Source organism: Bufo gargarizans, chromosome 2 (assembly GCF_014858855.1).
Source record: "Bufo gargarizans isolate SCDJY-AF-19 chromosome 2, ASM1485885v1, whole genome shotgun sequence".
NCBI lineage: Eukaryota > Metazoa > Chordata > Amphibia > Anura > Bufonidae > Bufo > Bufo gargarizans.
In genome coordinates, this window is record NC_058081.1 from 567,250,120 (window position 1) to 567,268,473 (window position 18,354).

An 18,354-nucleotide genomic window follows, 5' to 3' on the forward strand; every position below is an offset into this window, starting at 1 on the left:
CATGCGAGAGACTGGCGTTAAACTATAAGGGAGTCTCAGCAATATAGTCAGAGAAGCGTGATATTACTTCAGTATGAGACCACACCTGCTTAGCCAACCTATGAATCAGGAGGAGATTATAGGTTCCACAATCTCCAGGTTCCAAATCAGGGGTGCCCAACCTGCAGCCCTCCAGCTGTTTCAAAACTACAACTCCCAGCATGCTTGGACAGCCTACAGTAGGGCATTGTGGGAGTTGTAGCTGCAAGTTGGTCATCCTGGGCTAAATGATACTCAGGGCCCTTGCACATGGCCGTATGCCCTGCGAGAGTCTGAGAGCAGGCCATATGTCCCGGAGCAGCATTGATCGTGCACAAAGGATACCACACATCAGGCCGCCCACAGTACTATTGTCCCCACACATGATCTTATGGCCCAACGTGCACAGCATCATTGCCGCTCCGGGACATAAGGCCTCTTGCACACGACCGTAAGGCCATAGGTGGGGGGAATCAGAAACCCACTTAGAAATAAAAACTTTAGGTCTCTAATGTGGAAAGTTTTATTTGGGTAGGCCTGAACACTCACAAAGCCTTAACTAGAGATGAGTGAAGCGACTTCGCATGATACATCCGAAGCCACTTTGCTAAAAAATTTGTGATAATACTTGTCTCTGTACAGTATTCGAATGTATGGGCTCCGATGAGCTGAAGCAAGTTATTCACAAAATCACACAAGATTTTGTTGCGACTCATGTGACATCTATTTTTACATATTTTATAAAATATGAATAAAGTGAGGATTATACTGATGTTTGAATCTTTTCATAGTGTGTATTGATTGTGGGGCCACATGCTTCCATGCATCATTAGCTGACCATATGGATCTATTTGTCAGGTGTGAGTCCACCATAAATTTCTTAAAGGGGTTCTCATCATGCACAATGGAGGCATATTGCTAGGATATGCCCCCATTGTCCTATAGGTGCGGGTCCCACACCTGTATCAAGAACCGAGCCCTGCAAGGTGGAGGCTGGAGGGCTCCGGTCCGGCCACCAAGCCAGCCCCCCATAGAAGTGAATGGCAGCGTACCGCGCATGTGTGGCCCTTGCTCCCATTCATTTCTATGGGGCCGATGGAAATAGCCGAGCCAGCACCTGGCTATTTTCGCCGGCCCCACAGAAAATTAATAGAGGGTGCGCCCTCCTTCACTTATGGGGCTTTCTATAAGACAATGGGGGCATATCCTAGCGATATGCCCCCATTGTCCATAACGAGACAACCCCTTTAAGTCTTCCAAAATAATACAGATCACTGATGTCAACAGATCTTGAGACTTCAGCAAAGAAAAAATATATATGCGCTTTTTAGACAACGCAATAAAGAAATAAAATGTATTTATTAACTTTAAAAGCAAATAAGTTAAAATTTTAACAAAATGATCAATAAATACAAAATAAAATCACATGGATGACAAAACTTTACTGTAACTGCTGAGAAACTGGTTATTAACTTTCCCACTAGTGGGCACTGCACAAGAGTCGGTCAATACTACGTGTTGTGTATTGAATAGAAAAGTGGGAAGGCGACTTTCAGAGTGTCTAGTCCAAACTGCTAAATTTGCCAGCGGAATTCTGGTACGTACACCGGCAGTTACATGGTTTTTGCCTCATTGTTTTCAATGGGAGGCAACACTGCAGTTCACAGGACAGGGATTTGAAGATTCAACCGTGCCAAGAGGGGACATGTCCCTTCTTGGCAGTGTGCGGGCAGCCAACTTTGGCAGCTGCGACAGATGTCCGCTTGTGATTTAGCTTCATTCAATGAAGCTAGTCTACCAGCAGGGAACCGCAGCAAAAACCACATTGGCAATGTTAAAATCCACCATGTGAACAGGTCTTTAGGCAGTACAATCATGCATGTGTGATGCTGCCAGAACTATTGGGCTCTCCACCATGCTTTGTGCCAGGTTAAGCAGCAGGTCATCATTTCATGGGCTTAATGGCCTGACAAGATGCCCAAATTAACAAGATATACAGTAAAGTCTGCATTTACCTGTTACAGCCGCCATGTGGTCTACACATGAACAGTGTCGGTAAAGCAAGATACAGAGGTTATTTGCTGCAGTTTTTGGGACTTTATGAGCACAGCTTAAAAAGCTACATCCAATGCAGCGTGTTGCAGTATTAGGGTAGCCTACACCCAATGTTTTACTTTGCAAGTACACTCTGATCAGTCATGGTTTGGAAAATCTGACCAAAGTCCCAAGCAGCAGGCTCCATTTGAGAAGGCAATATTCGTGTACTCCCAGTAACTCATAACCGGGTGAGGTAGGGTCGTTGCTCATGGAGAGGCCACTTCTACAGCTATTACTAACCCTGTGTTCCTTACATAGTCTTTTGCTCAGTAACTTTGGCAGGAAAGCATCAACTAAACACCATGAAATGTCCTTGAAGACAACAGTGATGCACTTTATGGCTCATGAATATGGAGTGTTAAAGTAACAAAATCCTTCAAATAGTCACTGAAATAAATATCTAATGGAATAACACTGCCGAGTAAACCTTCCCAACTGCACCCAGTGCAAATTAAGGGCAGATGCCCCCATTGGTGGGAGGAGTGCAGAAGAGAGATGGCAGAGAACATGAGATAAGAAGTTCAGTTCTGTTTGTTTTGTAATCTGCTCCAGATCTTTTCTCTGTGACGAGGCTCCAGACAAAAGCTAATGGCGCCCTCTGTCTCAGCAATCCGTCTCTGGAAGCGGCTGCGATCCCGGGCATATTCTTCCCATGGGCCTTTCCGGGCCATTCTGTGAGCAAAGCTCCAGGTGATGATAGGGTGGACTGTGACTTTGGGCGAGAAGCGCACCTGGAATAAAAGAGGTTAAATATAAGACCAATTTCTACCACAGCTAATAAAACAGACAAACCCTACAGTGTATACCCCTATAAATAGCACCATCACAAGTGATTATTACTGCAATTAAATTGTTACTAATGAGCATTGAACAATGATGCGGCAGTCATGCCGCTTGTTGCCATGACAGTCTAATCCCAGACTTCCTGTGGGCGGTTCTACTCCCATAGATCTGACAGTTTCAGAAGATGGCATCAGACCTCACTAGAGACCTTATGCAATGACATGAAATTCTGGGACCTTCAAGTGCTGACTAAGACAAGTCCCTGGGTAGGCTGTTGCTTTAATTATCTCATGGTGAAACCAGAGAACACCGATTATAGACTGGATTATCAATAACATTTTCACAGTTTGCTATTAACAGGGTGAAATCTGCAGCAAAGCTTGGTTTATACCATGTTCCTGTCACTTAGCAGATACATTTAACAGATACCAAAGGAAGGGCATCTGTATTAGGGTACTTTCACACTAGCAGTTTTCTTTTCCGGCACCGAGTTCCGTCACAGGGGCTCAATACCGGAAAAGAACTGATCAGGCATATCCCCATGCATTCTGAATGGAGAGCAATCTGTTCAGGATGTCTTCACTTCAGTCTCTGACTTTTCAGGACGGAGATAATACAGCAGCATGCTATGGTGTCATCTTCAGCCAAAAAAAACAAAAACTGAAGACTTGCCTGAATGCCGGATCCTGCATTTTTCCCATAGGAATGCATTAGTGCCAAATCAGTTTTCCGGCATTTCAATGTATTTTTCTGACAAATGCCATCAGTTGGCATACGTTTTGCTGGCTTCGGCAGCCAGTTCCGGCGACGAAACTCTGCTTGCCAGATCACTGCCACAAGTGTGAAAGTAGCCATAGAGACTTCATAAAAGGTCTAAATCAAAAAGGTTCGTACAGGTCTTGCACAATATGAAAATGATGAGGCTGACCACACTCAGTAACTAGAGATATCCTTGCTCTAACATGGCAGGCTGCTGGGGATTATGGGAACACACCAGGGATATGACTCAATTAGTCTCTCCAAGAAGTGAGGACACTACTCTTGCGCCAAGCCAGGTCATTTGCAGATAGCGCACCATACAAGTTTTATTTTAAATCAATTTGATGATTCTGTCCACTTACTTTCTTAGTGCACTGGTCGCTTTCATCAGGTGACTCCTTTAGTGGCGTGCACTTGTGAGAAGACTTGTATCCAGACAACACAGGCTTCTTACACAGTCTTCTCTTAGGCTTCTCAGAAACAGTCACACACTCTGTTTTGGTCAGGTCCAAATGACCCAGAATCTGGGGCGTTTCCAGACTTTTGATGGGGGTGTCTTTCTTTGGTATCTCAGGACTTCTTGTAGGCATAGCAAAAGAAAGAGGATTGTATGGATCATCACTGTGACAGAAAGATGCCCACAAGTCTTCATCTTCATTGCATGATGGATTACTCTCTTCATCCCAGGAATCCTCATCAGACCAATTACTTTCTTCATCATCTTCTTCACACTTGGACTTTGGAGTCCAAGACTCTTGCATACCACTGTCCACAGACATTTCTTCGGAACAATCTTCTTCCAGCTCTTCAATACTGTCCACTTCAGACTCCTCAGAGGAGTCCAAGGGCATGCAGATCATGGACAGGATGACTGGATTGGTACAAGATGGTAGAAGAACCTCTGTGGATTCCATCTTTTCGCGTTTACAATCCACCTCCATCTTGGCAACTTCTTGAACGGTCTCCATCTTTATACTGCACAACTCTTCAATCATCTTTTTGGCTGGCTCAGTCCGACTTCCCCAGTGACACTTTATAGTGACTGTATTCACGGGCTGCTCTGTATTACACATGTCCTTAAACCTTGACTGATCCTTGTAGACGTACACAGTAGTCATCAACAATGGTAAGAAAAGGTCGACAACACTCCAGCACACCCACACGACTGCTCGGAAAACCTGTTTCATACAGGCGCGAGGATGTATCTTCCAATACAAAGCTCGCTTCTGCAGGACGTTCCTGCCCAGTGAAATAATGGACTGCACCATCCTAGTGGCCATTGTGACTAGGACCACGTGTGTGCCCAGGTCAGTGAATACAACAGGAGCCTGTGGATGATCTTTCATATCAAACTGGAAGGCAGTGCCTCTATGCCAACAGGTCAGAGGAGATGTCAAATTTCTCCAGTAGGAGCAGAAGTCGACGTAATTAAATCCCATTCTGTACTAAAAAGAAAAACAGGCGAGTCAGACACCAATATGGTTGCAGAGCATGTACAGAACATTTCAAAGATACCATACATAACCAGGTGGAAACTTCTAGATATAGCACTCACTTGGTCATTTTCAAACCTCCCATAGAATAGTATAGACTAGAAGCACCTCCTCAACCAATGGACTTAGTATTCTTGGTCCCCCATTCTAGTGATCTGTGAGGTTCCTAATGTTTGAACACCCACTGATGCATGACCAAACAGGTGCACAGGAGGAATCAGTGTTAGGCCCAACTAATTTTGGTCCACGTCTGAACCGCCTTTTTGGCAGATCACACATGGACCCTGCTGTTCCGTAAATTATAGAAGATGTCCACTAATCAGATAATAGGACAATAGCCATTTCTAGAATGGGGACCAAGGAAAGTGTAGGCTGCACACGGCCAGTCATCGTATTTTGGGGACGACAAAATCCATCTGCTTATGTCCATGAAGCCTTGTCCACTGGAATACTCCAGGCCGTGTCCTCAAGAACCCAGGAGCTCTCTTTACTGGATTACAGTCTAGTGACCAAGCGGCTTTAGAACATTGCTAAGCTCTTATCTGCCTCTTCTACAACGGATCATTTGGAGGAGGGGGCACTGCATAGCAGTTACCCCACAGTAATTAGGTTACACAATACATCTATGACTATACCCAAGTAGCATTTGGTATGCAGTCACGTGAGACCACGTCAGTCTGGCCTCCATCATTCCCAAGGTGAGTAAGCATGTATGATCTGGATCTTAGACTGATGTGTCAACTGGGTCACAATCATCTATCCTCAAAAACAAAAGGATCAACCTAACCATTACCAGTTAATCACTACATTGAGCCCCCTCCCATCCACATGACATCAGAACTCAGCTTCTAGGATTAGAACATGATGTACTACATAAGGAAATGCCAGACAGCCTCACATTACATGGACTGCTATGTCATCACCTCAATGGGCACCAGGACAAAAATATATATCTTTAGGCGGGCAAAAGACCACTTAAAGGGACACTGCAACTTAGCAACCAAAGTCTATACCTTAAGTAACCATAGAAAGATGAAGCAATAAAGCAATCAGCACACATATGCCCCCATGGTAATTGTGTGTGTGTAATATATATATTATATATATATACACACACACACACACACACACATACATACACATGAGGCAATACATATCTATCAACCACTACAACATCGCCATTTCCGGTCAGCCAGCTCCAGACTGGTGACGTACTACTGGTGCCAGCAAGTTCTGGTGACCTGAGGTGACACAAGGACTGGGCATACCTATCAGAAGAGGTCAGCCTGTGACCACGGCGCTCCAGCAGAAGTTAGAGGCGGTCTCCTGGGCAGGGGGCTCCTGAATGTTCCGGTGAAACCCGAGGAAGCAAACAGCAGGTCGCGCTTCAGCTCTTCCGACTTGTCTCTTGCTCAGCACACAGCACATTGGTGAGAAGCGGTGACTACTCTCCAGTAAACAGCTATCGGTACAGGCCATCCCTGGTCATCGGGGCGCTCGCTCTCTAATGTTTCTGCTGTGTTATAGGGTATGAATTGAAATGGCGACGGCGCTCCAGAGTCTGTTTATATATAGGGTATCGGACGCGAGCGCGTCAGAGCACGTCACCAATCAGCGTGAAGAAGGCGTGGCCTCCGTGCTTTAGGAAAGTACGTGACGTTCCGCCTGTCGTTCAAGGAGCTGTGGAAAACACTGGTTGCTATAGAGACGGGTAGGGGTGGGGCTACTAATCTCCACACGCTGAATAGAGAAGCAAAGACGTCATGAAAGTCCAACAAGAATTCTCGAGAAATTACTCAATGATGTCTCGTGCTTTCCAAATGATGACAAAGGAGATAATGGAGATTCCAGGCGTAAAGAGGAAGTTTACTGCCATATATGGCGGCTGTAATCAGTTATCTGTAGTGAAATGTACATCCTAATTAGAGATGAGCTATCGAATCCCACAAAGTGGAATTCGATCTGAATTTCAGGATAAATTCAATTCACCTTGAAGACGAATTTCCCTGTGCTTTGTGTCAGCAAATCAATTTAACCTGGAATAGTGTAAAAAAACACACACAAAAAAATCTAACTTACCTCCTCCATTTGCTTGTAATGGGCCGCCAGCCTCCATTAACAGTGGCAGATACAACACCTCTATAACAGGCAGATACAACACCTCTATAACAGGCAGATACAACACCTCTATAACAGAAAGCCACAGCGTCAGGTACAATACCTCTATAACAAAAAGCCACAGTCCCCCCATAACAATAGTAGATACACCTCCATAAGAGCAAGCCACAGTCCCCCATAACAGTGGCAGATACAATACCTCTATAATAGAAAGCCACAGCGTCAGGTACAATACCTCTATAACAAAAAGCCACAGTCCCCCCATAACAATAGTAGATACACCTCCATAAGAGCAAGCCACAGTCCCCCATAACAGTGGCAGATACAATACCTCTATAACAGAAAGCCACAGTACCCCCATAACATCGGCAGGTACAATACCTCCATAACAGAAAGCCACAGTCCCCCTATAACAGTGGTAGATACAACTCCGTAAGAGAAAGACACAGTCCCCCATAACAGTGGCAGATACAATACCTCTATAACAGAAAGCCACAGTACCCCCATAACATCAGCAGGTACAATACCTCCATAACAGAAAGCCACAGTCCCCCTATAACAGTGGTAGATACAACTCCGTAAGAGAAAGACACAGTCCCCCATAACAGCGGCAGGTACAATACCTCCATAACAGAAAGCCACAGTCCCCCCATAACAGTGGTAGATACACCTCCGTAAGAGAAAGACACAGTCCCCCATAACAGTGGCAAATACAATACCTCTATAATAGAAAGCCACCGTACCCCCAACACCTCCATAACAGAAAGCCACAGTACTTCCATAACAGTGGCAGATATACACATCCATAACAGAAAACACAGTATCCCCATAACCCCAGCAGATACAACACCTCCATAACAGAAAGCCACAGTACCCCCATAACCGCAGCAAATACAACACCTCCATAACAGAAAGCCACAGTCTCCCCATAACTGTGGTAGATACACCTCCATAAGAGAAAGCCACAGTCCCCCATAACAGTGGCAAATACAATACCTCTATAATAGAAAGCCACCGTACCCCCAACACCTCCATAACAGAAAGCCACAGTACTTCCATAACAGTGGCAGATATACACATCCATAACAGAAAACACAGTACCCCCATAACCCCAGCAGATACAACACCTCCATAACAGAAAGCCACAGTACCCCCATAACCGCAGCAAATACAACACCTCCATAACAGAAAGCCACAGTCTCCCCATAACTGTGGTAGATACACCTCCATAATAGAAAGCCACAGTCCCCCATAACAGTGGCAGATACAATACCTCTATAACAGAAAGCCACAGTACCTGTCACAGTCCCCCAGGTGACTGATGTCAGGAAATCAAGGAGATTGGCTGAGCATGGAGGAATCTAACGCCTCCTTGATTTCTCTTGATTCAGTGTTGATAGTGTTAATGACCACTTCCCTTTACTCAGCTGTTGCTCAGTGGTCATCACTTCTACCCTTTATAGTCTCACCCCACCATTCTGACGATGTGGTAGATAGCGTCATTTGGGTTTGGCTAAGCTGGTGTGAGATACTCTCTGGTGTTCCTGTTCTTCCATCTCTACAGAAGTTAAAGGGGTTCTGCAGTTTGTTTAAACTGATCTATCCTCTGGATAGATCATCAGCATCTGATCGGCAGGGTCCGACACCCGGGACCCCTGCCGATCCACGAGGGCGCAACCTTCTCACTGTTTACTGCAGGCCCAGTGACGTCACGACTAGTATCAACTGACCTGGGCACGGCTAAGCGCCATTCAAGTGAACAGAGCTTAGCCGCGCCCAGGCCAGTTGATACTAGTCATGACATCACTATCCAGAACCCCTTTAAGTGTCACGTTTGTTTGTATTTGTTATATTCCCTGTTGTTGTATCTGGGCCTGAGACAGAGACTTCCATTCGTCAATCTGGGGAGGAATGGGTTGTCTCTGGTCCTATACTTATTCCAGGGCCTTATAGGGAAATCAGGGCCTAGGTATACTGCTTTTAAATATTCCTACCTTCAAGGTCTATTTATATTGATAGATAGTCAGGGCCTGGATTAGGGTTGTCTATGAGGTGACCTGTTTCATCCCTAGTTTCCAGGCCCAGTTACTGTTTCCCTTCCCTCCTGTGTTCAGTGTGTGACATTATAAACCGCCATTTCGTTCAGGTTAGTGCCAGTGGCATACCTACCATATAGGCAGACCACACAGCTGCTATGGGGCCTGCGAGGAAAAGGGGCCCGCTGTGGAGAGGCCCCGTCCCCTAATTGCTCCTGTCTATCTTTCTAAATTTAAAGGACCTTTGATTATGTCATCACAGGTCCTGTAAGGGAACTGCCAGTGTAAAGTGTAGTTCCTAGGTTAGAACAGCGCATCTGCCAGGACCTGTGATGACATCATATTCAACATCACATTTCCTGCAGGATCTAGCATATTAACTGCACCAAAAATGGTGTAGTTCCTTGGTTGGAAAGGTACATCTGCCAGGACCTGTGGTGACATCATCACAGGTCCTTCAACCACTAACAGCAAGTATTAGATCACAATCAGCTCTGCATTGATCCATACAGACTGGAATGGAGTGGTAAGAGGAGGTTCTCCACTTCTCATCATTTAACACCCCCCCAAGCCATGTTTTTACTCTTGCTCACTCATGTATTATACTTAAGACAGTTACAGTGACCACTACCTCATGTACACAGTGACCATAATTTATAACTGACCACATATTTCTGTGGTCATAATACTGCATCTACAGTATTATACCTTGTATACCTCACATCAATACACTGCTCTGTGTACATATATATATATATATATATTGTAACGGGGTGCCGAAGGCGCACTCGGTCTCCCATCAGCCTCAGACCTGCTGCTTAGCTTCGGGAGCGAGGATCTGTGTTTCACCTCGTTCCCAGGGCGGCATTGCTAGCTGGGAGGCTCCCTGCTCCTAGGTCTGCCTTGAGCGCCGAGCTGATCACTCGGTGCTCGACTGGTCGGTCTGTCGATCATGTGATGCTGGCCACGTCACATGACCCCCACTCCCCACTATAAATACAGGCAGCCTGCTGGCCACAGGTTGCCTATTAATTTAGGTTCCTGGCAGTTGTTGGATACCTGTGTACGATCCTGATCCTGATCCTGTTCGCTGATGATCCTTTGCCTGCTCCTCCTGTACTGCGCATCCTTCCTGGTATATTGACCTCGGCTTCCACCTGACTATTCTTTGCGGGCTCCTTTGGTACTTCTCGACTCTCCTGGTATTTATGACCCCGGCTTCTCCTGACCATTCTTTGCTTATCCCTCTGTACTGCGTTGTCCTCTTGGTTTTGACCCGGTCCGTTCACTATCCGTTATTTGTCTTGTCTGTCCTTCCCGCACGTATCCTAAGTTAGGGACTGCCGTCCAGTTGTCCCCTGTCATCAGAACTCGTGAGGCAAGTAGGCAGGGGTGAGGGTGCAGCGCAGTGGTCACTATCCTCCCCTGTGTGTGTGTGTGTACTTGACTGTTACATATATATATAAAAAATGGAAGATGAAGACGCAGCACACTCCAATAAGATCAAAGAACACCTGTGGTTTATTCACCCAGTGTCAAGTAGCGACGTTTCAACCGCTTGTTGCGGTCTTTCTCAAGCTATTCAAATTTTTAAGAACAGGTTCCCTACTCAACGGCAAATACGCGGCATCACGACACATGTTTACATATACATAAGCCATATATATGCAACACACATACACATAAATACCCCATGTATACACAACACACATATACCACAAAACATTTATAAAGCCTAAGGAGCTAAGGGCCCTTTCACACTTGCGTTGTCCGGATCCGGCATAGAGTTCCGTCGTCGGGGCTCTATGCCGGAAGAATCCTGATCAGTTTTATCCTAATGCATTCTGAATGGAGAGAAATCCATTCAGGATGTCTTCAGTTCCGGAACGGAACGTTTTTTGGCCGGAGAAAATACCGCAGCATGCTGCGCTTTTTGCTCCGGACAAAAATCCTGAAGACTTGCCGCAAGGCCGGATCCAGAATTAATGCCCATTGAAAGGCATTGATCCGGATCCGGCCTTAAGCTAAACGTCGTTTCGGCGCATTGCCGGATCCGACGTTTTGCTTTTTTAGAGTGGTTACCATGGCTGCCGGGACGCTAAAGTCCTGGCAGCCATGGTAAAGTGTAGTGGGGAGCGGGGGAGCAGCATACTTACCGTCCGTGCGGCTCCCCGGGTGCTCCAGAGTGACATCAGGGCGCCCCAAGCGAATGGATCACGTGATCACATGGAACACGTCATCCATGCGCACGGGGCGCTCTGACGTCATTCTGGAGCGCCCCGGGAGCCACACGGACTGTAAGTATACCACTCCCCTGCCCCCGACATTAATAGCATCCTGGGTGCCATAGTAACACTGAACGCATTTTGAAGACGGCTCCGTCTTCAAATGCTTTCAGTACACTTGCGTTTTTCCGGATTCGGCGTGTAATTCCGGCAAGTGGAGTACACGCCGGATCCGCACAACGCAAGTGTGAAAGGGCCCTTAGCTATCAATGTTGAAGTTTTTTTTTTTTCCAGCGCTGGCCCACACCTCTAATTCCTCCCAATGTCTATCTGTACATGTACCAACCCTGCTTAATCTCCATTGTGCCCCACACGCAATACATAGTTATGCCAGATCTGGGATGGTTGGGAGGTATGCATGCATAAACAGACTATATAGACACTACATTCACATAATCATATATACCATACAGTATATAAATGACCCCTAGGCTACACTTACAGTAGATTTACCTACACCATATACATTTTGCATACATATTATATTGTGTGCTATCCAGAATACAGCACCACATACCTCTTATATCAAGTGACTTCTCCTCTGACGCAGACCTTCTCTTTCTTCATCTTCTCCTTTGAGAGCAGACCGCCATGATGATTTTTCACCCATCTCTTTTCTCTGCAGTTTGACAAAAGACATCTTAGGTTCCTACTTTTCCATCATCCTCATACCTTCTTAACAACTTACCTGCCACCTTCAATAGTAATAATAATGTGCACTAGTTCAAAAACGCTCCCGTTCTGTGTGCCAGTACAAAAAATTCCCTCAGTTGAGCTAATGTCCCCATAGTGCCTCCATAATGTGTGAAGTATAAAACATCCCTATATAATGCGCCTTGTAAATGTTAACATAGTGCGCCTCTCCTTTTCCCCATAGTGTCCCCCATATTGTGCTAGTATAAATGCCCCTTCTAAGTGCCCCCATAGTGTGCCTATATAATATGCCCCCATAGTGTTCTTCCTCCCCTCCAACACCATAGTGTCCCCATAATGTGCAAGTATAAGATGCCCCATAGTGTTCCCTATGTGCTACCAATGCCTCAGTAGATGCCCCCCATGTGCCAGCAATGCCCCCATAGTGTCCATATGTGCCAGCAATGTCCCCAGTAGATGCCCCCCATAGTGTCCCCAATGATGTGCCAGTAGATGTCCCCAGTAGATGCCCTCAGTGTCACCCATATGCCAGCAATGCCCCCAGTAGATACCCTGATAGTGTCCCCAATGACGTGCCAGTAGATGCCCCCATAGTGTCCCCATGTGCCAACAATGTCCCCAGTAGATGCCCCCAATAGTGTCCCCATGTGCCAGCAATGCCCCTAGTAGATGCCCCCATAGTGTCCCCTTTGTGCCAGCAATGCCCCCAGTAGATAACCCCATGTGTTAGCCATGCAGCCAGCAGATACTCCCATAATGTTGCATTTGTGCAAACAATGACCCCAGTCTTGCCACAGAAAAGCAAAAAAAAAAAACTACAAAAACCCCCACTTACCTCCACCCTGTCAGCGATGCAATGCAGGCCTCTTCTGGCCTGTGTCCCGCGCTGTACGGTTTAGGCGGCGCGATTACGTCATCGCGCCGCCTGCATCGGCCTCTGATAGGCTGCTGGCCAGATGAACCCTGCCCTGCTGCAGTGTTCATCTGCATCGCTGTCCTGAGGATGGTGATACAGATGAATGTAGGGAGATGAGCAGGGGTCAAGTCCTGGGAAAAAAGTGTGGGAACTCACCCAAGATCCACTGCCACCCCGACCCCCTTAACCCCCAAAAATAAAATATATATTTTGCAGAAAATTCAGTGCAACATAAAATGTAAACAAAAAATGGAATTTGCGCTATATGTCTGTTCAGACATAATTCGTCTTTGATATTATAAGCTCCCCTTATATAAATTTACTTACAGTTCTGAAGATTCAGGGGTGCTGGCTGGCTTGGCCTCAGGGGTGCTGGCTGGCTTGGCCGGGCAGAAGGAGTGTGGAAGACTGTGAGGCCTTTTTTCTCCAAGCTGCTTCGGGAAAAAAAATATTTTTCATTATACCTCTGGTCAGACCACCAATCAGACCCCCAATGTTAATCAGACCTCAGCTAACAGCCCCAATAAGATCCCCAATCTTAATAAGACCCCACTAAGACCTCAGATAACACCTCAGCTCAGACCCCAATATGAATGACCCCCAAATCAGACGTCAGATAAGAGCCCCATGCCTTATAGCAGCCCCCAGTAACCTCTCCACCGGCCCCCAGTGCACCCTCCCAGGTATTAAAATCATTGGTGGGCAGTGCGCCTTCCCCCTTCCCCTCCCCAGTATTAAAAAAATCATTGGTGGGCAGTGTGCCCTTCCCCCCCATCCCCATTAATCATTGGTGGGCAGTGTGCCCTCCCCCCTCCCTTCCCAGTATTAAAAATCATTGGTGGGCAGTGTGCCCCGAGGCCCCCCTCATCATTGATGGCAGCGGCAGTTCCGATCGGGACTCCGATTGGAACTGCCGCTGCCACCAATGATGGGGGGGCGCACTGCCCACCAATGATTTCTAATACTGGGAAGGGCGGGGGGAGGGCACACTGCCCACCAATGATTACCGGGGAGGGGGGGGAGGGCACACACTGCCCAACAATGATTTTTAATACTGGGAAGGGCGGCACACTGCCCACCAATGATGCAGCACTGCGTCCGGGCATCCCCATCACAATGGGAATGCCTCAGATTTAAAATATACCATAGGAGTTTTCTCCAATCCGATGGTATATTTTAACTTCAAGTGCGTTACTTCCAGAGGACCAGGAAGCGGTGAGTACAAAGCCTTCACCGCTTCCTGGTCCTTTTTCCCCTGAAAGGGAACGGCGTTCCTGCTCGGGATTCAGCCGGTTCTCCGATCCGGCTGTAATTTTAACAACCGGATCTGTAGAACCGGAGCGAACCGGTTGAATCCCATGCCTGTGTGTGTATATGTATGTGTGTATATGTATATATATATATATTACTGTAGGAAGGCGCAAGGGTCCGTCATTGACGGAAGGTACGTGTCACCGAAGTTCCTGGCCTTGGTGAGATAAGAATCGGTAATTTTGTGTGTCAGCGGCAGCTAGTGCTCGCTAACACTGTTTTACCTAGTGTGGCTGTAAAGCCAATCTGGGCCAGTTCTTATTGGGAGCAGCCAAAGAGCAGGGTGGGTGGCTGTTCCCCACGTCCAGGCCAGGTTTTGGGCTGGGTTTAAAAACCCAGCCAGCAGCTCAGCTGGATGTGGAATGTATCATCATTTGACAGTGGAGCTTGGTCAGGCTCGGTTTTGGGACCTAAACATTTGGTACCGTGCTGGAGTGACACTGCTGGGAATCAGGCGCCCTAAAGCCTGCTGGGGACAAATCAGCCTGCCAGGTGACATCTTTGTTCTGTGGACTTTGTGCAGTGTGAATTAACACCAGGACTCTGCAAAGCGTTTGTGTTACTTTTTTCCTTTGGTGTGAATAAACACTGAACTTTTTGCTTTACTACCGTGTTCTTGCCTCTGTACTGTGACCGCTTACCCTGTCTACCAGAGCAAATCCCTACAATTGGTGGCTTGGAGCGGGCAAGCACAGTGAGGCTGGCGTGATCGACGAAATATTTTTGATTTGCACACTGGTGTATTTTCTTTATCAAACCTGCTAGATTTAAACCTGTGTCACGTGACAAAATGAAGGCTTTTTTGAAGGCCCTCGTGGAGGCTAATCTGCAGCAGCAAGAGACCAACCTGCAGCAAAGCGGGGCTAATAAGCAGCTAGAGACCAACCAGTTGCTGCTACAAGATGTGATGGCTTTGCAAACAGCAGGAGCAACCCCAAGTGTCCACGATGCCTGGAAAGCAGTCCATGCAGCGATCCCTAAAATGACCCCCGCAGATGACGTTGAGACCTACCTGGCGATGTATGAGAAAGTGGCCACCAGGGAAAATCTGCCCAAGACCTGTCGGTTGAGGTTGTCGCTCCTTTTCTGACACAGCGGGTGTCGCTCCTTTTCAGAGTCACAGCGGGTGCATTTTGACTTGCCGGACGATCAAGCGGCCAACTACCCAAAGGTAAAGGGTGAGATTTTGGCCAGATTGGGGGTGAATGTGCTGCTTCGGGCCCAGCAAGTGCATCAGTGGGAGTTCAACCTAGCTGAGCCCATGAAATCCCAGTATTACAACTTGCTCAACCTGTTGCAAAAGTGGCTACAACCTGATGTGCTGAGCCCCAATGCTATGCTGGATCGGTTGTTAGCAGACAGGTTCTGGAGGGCTCTGCTACCCCCTCTCCAGCAATGGATTTGCCAGGTCTCTCCAGGTAATGCGCTGGAGATGGTCAACCTGGTGGAGCACTATGAGGCTACCCAGAACTTACAAGGGGGTTTGTTTGGGAGGGGGGCAGTCAAATCCTGTAACTCTCCACCCTGGACCCAGCAACTGGTGCCCACCAAACCCGCCTGGGATGTAACCCCTGTGGCCCCCGCTCCTATAATCTGCTGGTGGTGTCGGGAGCCTGGCCATGTTTGAGCTGACTGTCCACATCAGGGGGAACCCATGGATACGAACTATGGCTTCCGTCTCTGAACCACCTGTGCTAGGTGGAGGTGGGAGACACTCCAGCGGAGGCTCAGTTGGACTCGGGGGGAGACCAGAACCCTGGGAACCTAAGTCCGAAGGGCCAGCGGTAGGGGTGACCACCACGTCGGTGGAAGAGGGGGAAGCAACCCCGCTAAGTGTAATGGTGAGAGACATGGAGGACTTGTCGCCGGGGCAGTAGCTGGCAGACCTCAATTCAGGCCTCTTTCACACGGGCGTCATATTTTTGGCCCGGATAAGAGGCGGGTACTTTGCAGGAACAGCCGCAATTTTTCTGCGCAGGTGCAAAACATTTTATTGCGTTTTGCACTCGCGTGAAAAAAACCCCATTCATTTCTATGGGGCTGTTCACATGAGCGGTGATTTTCACGCATCACTTATGCGTTGCTTGAAAATCGCAGCATGTTCTATATTCTGCGTTTTTCACGTAACGCAGGCCCCATAGAAATGAATGGGGTTGCGTGCAAATCGCAAGCATCCGCAAGCAAGTGCTGATGCGGTGCGATTTTCACGCACGGTTGCTAGGAGACGATCGGGATGGAGACCTGATCACGTATTATTTTCCCTTATAACATAGTTATAAGGGAAAATAATACATTCTGAATACAGAATGTATAGTAAGATGGCGCTGGAGGGGTTAAAAAAAATTAACAATTATTTAACTCACCTTAGTCCACTTGTTTGCGAAGCCCGGCATCGCCTTCTGTCTCCTTTGTTAAATAGGACCTGTGGTGAGCATTAATTACAGCAACAGGACCTTTGATGACCTCACTCCGGTCATCACATGGTACGTCACATGATCTTTTACCATGGTGATTCACCATGGTAAACGATCATGTGACATACCATGTGATGACCGGAGTGACATAATCAAAGGTCCTTTACCTGTAATGCTCACCACAGGTCCTATTCAACAAAGGAGACAGAAGGCGATGCCGGGCTTCGCGATCAAGTGGACTAAGGTGAGTTAAATAATTTTTTATTTTTTTTAACCCCTCCAGCGCTATTTTACTATACATTCTGTATTCAGAATGTTATTTTCCCTTATAACTATGTTATAAGGGAAAATAATAGTGATCAGGTCTCCATCCCGATCGTCTCCTAGCAACCGTGCATGAAAATCGCACCGCATCAGCACTTGCTTGCGGATGCTTGCGATTTTCACGCAACCCCATTCATTTCTATGGGGCCTGCGTTACGTGAAAAACGCAGAATATAGAACATGCTGCGATTTTCACGCAACGCATAAGTGATGCGTGAAAATCACCGCTCATGTGAACAGCCCCATAGAAATGAATGGGTCCGGATTCAGTGCGGGTGCAATGCGTTGAACTCACGCATCGCATCCGCACGGAATACTCGCCCGTGTGAAAGGGGCCTTAGAGTTAGCCCACCAGCATGTTCTCGGGGGTCATCTGGGAATGCAGAAAACACAGGACCGGATACTACAATGGTTTTACTGGCCCAGTGTGTTTAAAGAGGTAGACGAGCTGTGTAAGTCTTGCCCGAGCTGCCAGGCAACTAGCCCCCAGCACATTTTTCGCAGTCCCTTGGTACCTCTCCCGATCATCAAGGATACTGTTTGAGCGAATCGCTATAGACCTAGTAGGCCCAGTACCGAAGTCCGCTAGGGGACACCAACACATCTTGGTTGTCCTTGATTACGCCACTCGGTACCCGGTGGCAGTGCCACTGAGACATACATCGGCGAAACTTGTAGCTAAAGAGCTAATGGAGATGTTCTCTCTAGTGGGGCTACCTAAAGAGGTCTTGACTGACCAGGGGACCCCTTTTATGTCCAGAGTCATGAGGGAACGCTGTAAGCTGCTGCGTATTAAACAGTTACGGACGTCCATGTACCATCCACAAACGGACGGACAAGTTGAAAGGTTTAACAAAACTCTAAAAACCATGTTAAAAAGGGTGGTGTCCAAAGATAGAAAGAATTGGGACCTTCTTCTGGCCTATCATGTTCGCAGTGCGAGAGGTGCCCCAGGCCTCTACTGGGTTCTTGCCCTTCGAATTGCTATATGGTATGGCAGACATCCTCGTGGCTTGTTGGACGTAGCGAAAGAGGCGTGGGAACAACAACCCACTCCGCATAAAAGCATCCTTGAATATGTTACCAAGATGCAACAGCGTATAGAGACCGTTTTGCCTCTTGTCGGGGAGCATTTGGAGGCCGCTC

At 47.2% G+C, this 18,354-nt stretch overlaps 1 protein-coding gene across 2 annotated transcripts; it reads right to left on the reverse strand.

Annotated features, from left to right (window-relative positions):
• Nucleotides 1-1,358: 1,358 nt before the first annotated feature.
• On the reverse strand, nucleotides 1,359-6,685 carry LOC122928640 (protein phosphatase 1 regulatory subunit 15A-like). Of its 2 annotated transcripts, none has more exons than XM_044281680.1 (3): nucleotides 6,419-6,685; nucleotides 4,020-5,097; nucleotides 1,359-2,846 (listed from the first exon to the last, which is right to left on the reverse strand). In XM_044281680.1, exons 2-3 carry the CDS (start codon nucleotides 5,094-5,096, stop codon nucleotides 2,637-2,639), a joined length of 1,287 nt encoding a protein of 428 aa, XP_044137615.1. In that variant the 5' UTR covers nucleotide 5,097; nucleotides 6,419-6,685; the 3' UTR covers nucleotides 1,359-2,636. The 2 variants fall into 2 exon arrangements, with proteins under 2 accessions (XP_044137615.1, XP_044137614.1); XM_044281679.1 differs by having other exon boundaries at nucleotides 4,020-5,102.
• Nucleotides 6,686-18,354: the final 11,669 nt, after the last annotated feature.